General features: G+C 45.3%; 1 protein-coding gene across 1 annotated transcript in view; it reads left to right on the top strand.

Moving 5' to 3' along the window:
• Positions 1-1,503: 1,503 nt before the first annotated feature.
• HORMAD2 (HORMA domain containing 2) overlaps positions 1,504-6,032 on the top strand; it is a 21,443-nt gene continuing 16,914 nt past the window's right edge. The window contains exons 1-4 of the mRNA XM_009084388.1: positions 1,504-1,548; positions 2,367-2,508; positions 4,040-4,103; positions 5,089-5,125. Of these exons, the coding sequence (XP_009082636.1) occupies positions 1,504-1,548; positions 2,367-2,508; positions 4,040-4,103; positions 5,089-5,125 (288 nt within the window). The remainder of the gene's footprint in view (positions 1,549-2,366; positions 2,509-4,039; positions 4,104-5,088; positions 5,126-6,032) is intronic.

Below are 6,032 nucleotides of genomic sequence, written 5' to 3'. Positions count from 1 at the left end.
GGTTTGTTTTTTCCCATTTCATGCCGATTTCCTGATGTTTGGTGATAAAGTGTCTGCAGAGTGGGTGAGCAGTGGAGAGCCAGGACAGAAGTGTCCCCTCCAGCCCAGGTGAGACACTGGTGGTGAAGTCCTGCACCTGAACAGCCAGGCTGGAGTGGGTTAGCTCAGTCTAGGTGATGTTTCCTCCACAATGAATCAATATTATTGTGGTATGGTTTACAAAACATGCTTTCCTGTCTCTTTGTCTCACTTCAATCAGCTTAATTTGGCTAATAACCTCAGGTCAGAATAACACTTTTGTCTGCTTTGATTACATTCCAGTCCTGCTCGCAGTGTTTGGGTGAAAAGAAAAAAAAAAAGCAGCCACTTGGCCAAAATATTTAGCACATTAAAAATTGTGCAGGTGTGTATTTGTTTAAATATACTTTTATAGCTGTAATCTGTCCTCATTACTAGATGAAGCACCAAATTTAGCATAAAAGTTGTCACCATGTTCCAATCAACATGTCCTAGTGGCTGCCAACAAATGGAAATGAGGATCTATGGGAAAAAGGGCACAAAAGGTACCACTGCAGAGCAAGGCTGACTCAGCTGAGTTACTAACAGGCTGCATTGGGTCAGGATTCAAACCAGCCGCTGTGTTTGTGCTGTTCCTGCAGTTACTGGGAATATCGACCGGACACAGACAGCACATCCCTCCAGGGTCTACTCCTGCTGCTTCCTTTCATTAACATCTCCCCTTAGCAGGGAGATGTGGAGATCTCCCAGCGAGTCATTTTTCAATCTGGTTAGCTCGTGCCTTGTTAATTCCAGCTAATGGAAGTTTTTAATCAGGGTGTCAGATGGTGCTAAATCAACCACTTCACCCAAGTGCCGAACATGGAGTGGGCAGTTATTGCCTTTATCAATCAGCTTTCCATTCTTGTAAAAAGGATATTTTCCTCTTTAATCCAGGCTTGTCTAACAGGTTTTCACCAAAACAATTTGGACTTCTCACTCTTTCTTTCCCCCTTTTTCTCTCCTTTCAAGGTGTCCCAGAAGAATCATTCCTTTATTCCAGCCAAGACCCATGTTAATGCGTTTCCTGCTTACCCTTGCTAAAGTATTAGCTGCTATTGGCAGCCCTCCAGTTCTTTCACATCCTCCCTTCACACTTTGTAATAGTTGTAGGAATTAACATTTGTGGTTTGGAATATGAGAAATGCATTGTGAAGTGGCACTGACTGACACCAGGTGCAGTTGTGGCCCTGAATTTCAAACACTATCAATCCTTCACAGGGAGTTTTCATGCTCTGCAGACTCAGTACCATGGAGTATCCTTGGTTTGATTTGCTCTAGCTGTCCTGGCTGGAAATTAGATTTCAGACCTGAATAAGCTGAAGAATCTCATTCTTAGTTTAAGAAAGATGAGAAACAGCAATAACTGTGTTTTCCAGGTGTCTCATACCTTCTTTCTATTTCAGGGTTTAGTTACAAGTGGGAGGAAGGTCTCTGAAATACAGGATGGCTACTCTGCAGCTATCCAGGCAGAAGATAAAGCCCCCTGAGGTAATAACCTTAAAATATGATGGTGCTGACAGTCTTAGCTCTCAGTCTGGGACTGGCACGCCTGTGCCTGGGGAGCTGGGAACACTTTCTGTTCTCTGAGCTGCTCTTAGTTAGATTATTTCCAATTTAGTGAGTTCAGGGAGATACAGCGTGGGGCTGTGACATGACTTGACTCCACAAATATAGGCTCATTAGGTGTGCACAGAGCTTCATTAGGAGGAAGGAGAGCACTGCACTAATAGAAAAACTGAATTTAATGTAGTGTCCACTGCCATTGTTCATGTTGGCATCACCCAGTGTGTATTTACATTAGCTCCAGGTGCAGACATGTGCTGTTTACAACTCAGTTAGAATCACTGTGAAACCTGTGTGCAGCCTTGGCAGCTCAGGCTGCTGTCAGGACTCACAAACAGCTGTGGCAGGCAGTGGCCTTTGGCACAGCAGTGAGTACTGCACCAGCCCTGGCACTTGGCTGACTCCACAAGTACAACTATACCTTGTTTTTTCAGGGGTGGTTGTCTGTGAATTGCCAGTATTGGTGCAGCAGAGCGGGTGGGAATGGGATAAAGGGCAGGGAATGACCAAACAGTGCAGTCTGCATCTGAGTCAGTGATGTCAGATCTGTTGATCACTACTCTTAAATCATTCCACCACATCCACCTAAGACACAAGTCTTCCCAGCATAGCACAAAGACCAGAGAAACATTAAAATTACATGTCTGAGTTCCCCTCTTTCCACCTGCTGAGTGTTGTTTCTGAACATAATCCCTGTGGCACACTAAAAAGGGGCTCTTTGGGGCTTTTCCCTCCTTTTTCAGGAAGCACTGTTGTTACCCAGTGGCGTTACAGAGCAGCAGTCTGTGGTGCTGGTGAAGAGGCTTCTGGCCATCTCCGTGTCCTGCATCACCTACATGCGGGGGCTGTTCCCGGAGAGCTCCTATGGAACGCGCTACCTGGATGGTAACACTCAGTTTGGGCTGAATTCTGATTTCTGCTCACTGTATTTTAGCTGTAGTCTGCTTTACATGTTAGCTCCTGGCTGCTCTTAGACAGGAGTTCAGTTTGTTAGGGGCTTGGCTGCAGCCCTTCTCAAGTCTGGGCACAGACAGTGCCTCTGCATCAGGGAGATGGAGAGCATGGAAGACAACCTAGAGCTTTTCTGTCAGTGTTCTGTTGGTTTATAATCATTCCCTGGCGTTGCCAGCCCCATGAATCAGGTCTCAGAGTCAGCAGAGTGAGTTAAAAATCAATCCTTTTTTAACATTCATTCTGTGTTTTATTTTCCTGTGGATTTTTTGAGCCCTTGGGGTTCACATTTTCAGCTTGCCTTGCAAGACTGAAAGGAGATTGGTTTGTTTTCATAGAATCATGGAAAGGTTTGGGTTGGATGGGACCTTTTAAAAATCAGCCAGTCCCACTCTATGCCATGGACAGGGATATCTTCCACTAGCTCAGGTTGCTCCAAGCCTCATCTGACCTGGCTTGAGTGCTCCCAGGGTTGGGGCATCCTCTCTGGGCAACCTGTGCCAGTGTTTTACCACCCTCACTGTAAAAATCTTCTTACTTTAATCCAAATCCTGCCTCTTTCAGTTTAAAACAGTTGGGTTTGAGGGTTTGGTTTTTTCCATGAAAACTCGCTCACATAACCACATGAGCTTTGGGAATCAGAACTTTTTAAGGAAAATGAAAAGAACTTTCAGAACCAAAGTCTTATCTTGAGATCCCAAGATGCTTTGGTTCATCAATATCTTTATGTTCACTGAGGTGTATTGGCAAGGTGTGAAGTGTCTCCATGTATTCCAGCCCAATTCCTTGTAGTCCCTTACAGCATTATTTGCCCTGGAACACAGTCACATGCACTTAGTGGGCTTTGTTGGGGCACAGAAGATCCCAAATTGGCTCTTGATCCCCTAACCTGAACAGCCACTGGTCTTTGTGATCCAGTGTCAGGTCTTTAAGTGCCTTTTTGATGGAGGATGTTAACATCTGGTCTGCTCCCACCTTCATGGGCCCCTTGGTTGTTTCCCAAGGTGTTATTAATCCACCTCACCTGCAGGATGGGTTTCTTCTTGCCTTTCTGAATGCCTGGAAAGAGAGGGAGAAGAGCTGTGTGGAAAAACTGAACAGAAGTGGTTTGTTCTGAGCACAGTCCTCATATCGATGTTGGTGAAGTCTGAGTGCAGAAGGGTTGTTAGGGAATGGTGGAATATGATGGAGTGGGGAAGAGCAGGAAGGAGAGGATGGTGTTTGCAAATTAAGCCATCACCCCAGAACTTCTTCTGGGAGAGCCCAAAACTTCTGAGCAAAGCAAATGCAACAATAAGCCTGTGTCAGCCCACCTGGGACTCGGTGGAAACCCAACATTTCCGCTCAGGAAGGACCTCCAGATAAAGTGTTTTGTCCAAAAAAGGGAGGCTGCTTGGCTTAGTTTCAGTGTTTGCCCAAGAACTGTGATAAGATTTTTAACTATGTGCTAAATCTGGTTTTGCAGACCTCTGTCTAAAAATTCTCCGAGAAGATAAAAGCTGTCTGGGATCACTGCAGATAGTCAAGTGGTAAGTGAGTAACAACGAAACCAACAGGAGATTGTGCTGAGCAGTGAGACATCTGCCCCTGCATTCTTCTTCTTCCTGAATGTGAACACATCGTGCCCGGGGGCGCTGCCGGCCGTGCCAGGGGAGCTCCCGCGGCCGCGGGGGGTGCTTGGCCTCACGTCAGCAGCACAGAATTAGCTGACTGAGATCATGTGAGTTCAAGATCTGTGGAAGTGTTGGCTGCAGTGAGGTCATGGTCAGGCCCCAGAGCACACACGGCAGTGTAGGTACGGAGAGAGGGTAAAGACAGTCATGAGATCGATTCTGTAGTTGTTTAGTCTGTTCTAGTTTCACTTTGATAGGGATTCTTTTTGCTTGTTTTTCAGTGTGTGCAATATTTTATCTCTCTACGTACCCTACAGCTTCCTTCAGGATGTGTTTCAGAGCTGGCAGGTGCCCAGCAAGCAGAAAAACTGACTTTGATGTGCTAAGCAGATACCTCTCTGCACATCCTTTGACTCCAAGAGTAAATGTCTGACCATTGCTACTTCAGATAATGTTTACTGCTTCTAGAAAATCAATAGCCGTAAACTTTTCATCAGGTAACAGGAGTGTCCAAGACCAGACTTGTTCAGATTCAGCCAAACTCTGTACGAGGCTGATGGGAAAAGAGCCATTGGAGCTGTGGCTGGGGAGCTGGAACAGAGCACTGAGCTGAAAGCCTCTTAGAGTGGCCTTCAGCCTCCAGTCCTTGTCTTTGTCAGGAGTCCAGTGGGCTCTGGGCTGACAGAATAGCGCCCCAGAAGTATAAACAATGCAGATGCAGAAGGGAGGATGGTGCCTTTGTTTGATTGACCTGAAAAAGACTTTGCAAGCCCCAAGTGTTGTAGCTGGGTTGTCTTCATTCCAGAAAAGCTGCACTTTAACCCGTATCTAATGAGTGCTTTGTTTACAGATCAGGAGATAAATATTGCTGGTTAGTGTTAACATGTTTTTTTCCTGGCAGGATTCAAGGTTGTTTTGATGCTTTGGAGAAGCAGTATGTAAGTGGTTTTTCATGGTTTTTAGTGGAGTTTCTTATTTCTTCACAAAGTATGGACAGAACTACCTTTCCATTCCTGATACATTTCTGTTGTGATCTTGCATGCACACAACACACCTCTACAGCTGTGGGACAAGGGGAAGACCCTGCCCTGAGTATGAGATTTGGAATTTTATGCCTTGAGCCCAAATATTGGCTGCTGTTGCTCTCTGGGCCCACCTGTGCATGGTGTAGGAACTAATTTTCAGCCTGCAATGGATTTCCCTTAGTAATGTGCCCTACATTTGTCTTCTCTAATGTTCGATAAAGATACTGCCAGGCAGAGCTGAGATCTTGATCTCCTGCCTGTGTTCTTGAGAGAGGTTCTGCTGTTCTGCTTTCCTTCAGCTCCTTTCCTCTTCTTCTCATCTTCTCTAACCTCCTGGCTTTTCTCTTGGGCTCAGAATTTATTGCTTTTTTGCAAAGTAATTCATGGAGTGAGGTATGGAACTGATTCCAGGACAAAAACAGCTAGCAAGTGATCACATTCCATGCTGATTCTCACATAAAAATTGCTCTGCACAGGCAAAAGCACCAACTGCTGTCGTCCCTGTCAGCACTGATCATCAGCCCAGACCCCTCTATATCAGACCCAGTGCTGGTTCTTGTGGCACTGATGATCTGATGGGCTCTCAGACCTCAGTACAGCTGTCAGTGTGCATAAGATAATTCACCAGGTTGTGAAGGCAGTTTAGTGCTTGCTGACAGCTCTAGGAGGTATTTAGTCCTTTGCTATTTATGGGAGACATAAATTAATTGTTATTTGACAAGGATTAAGGAAAAAATGAGGGGTTTAATGTCTATTTTGGGATTGTTTTCAAGAGCAGTCTCATGTACATTTCTTTGCTGTAGCATAAATCAAATACCTC

This window comes from Acanthisitta chloris, unplaced genomic scaffold (assembly GCF_000695815.1).
Source record: "Acanthisitta chloris isolate BGI_N310 unplaced genomic scaffold, ASM69581v1 scaffold12571, whole genome shotgun sequence".
Taxonomy (NCBI): domain Eukaryota; kingdom Metazoa; phylum Chordata; class Aves; order Passeriformes; family Acanthisittidae; genus Acanthisitta; species Acanthisitta chloris.
The sequence above is the reverse complement of the archived record's forward strand: the minus strand, read 5'-3'. Positions and strand labels throughout refer to the sequence as shown.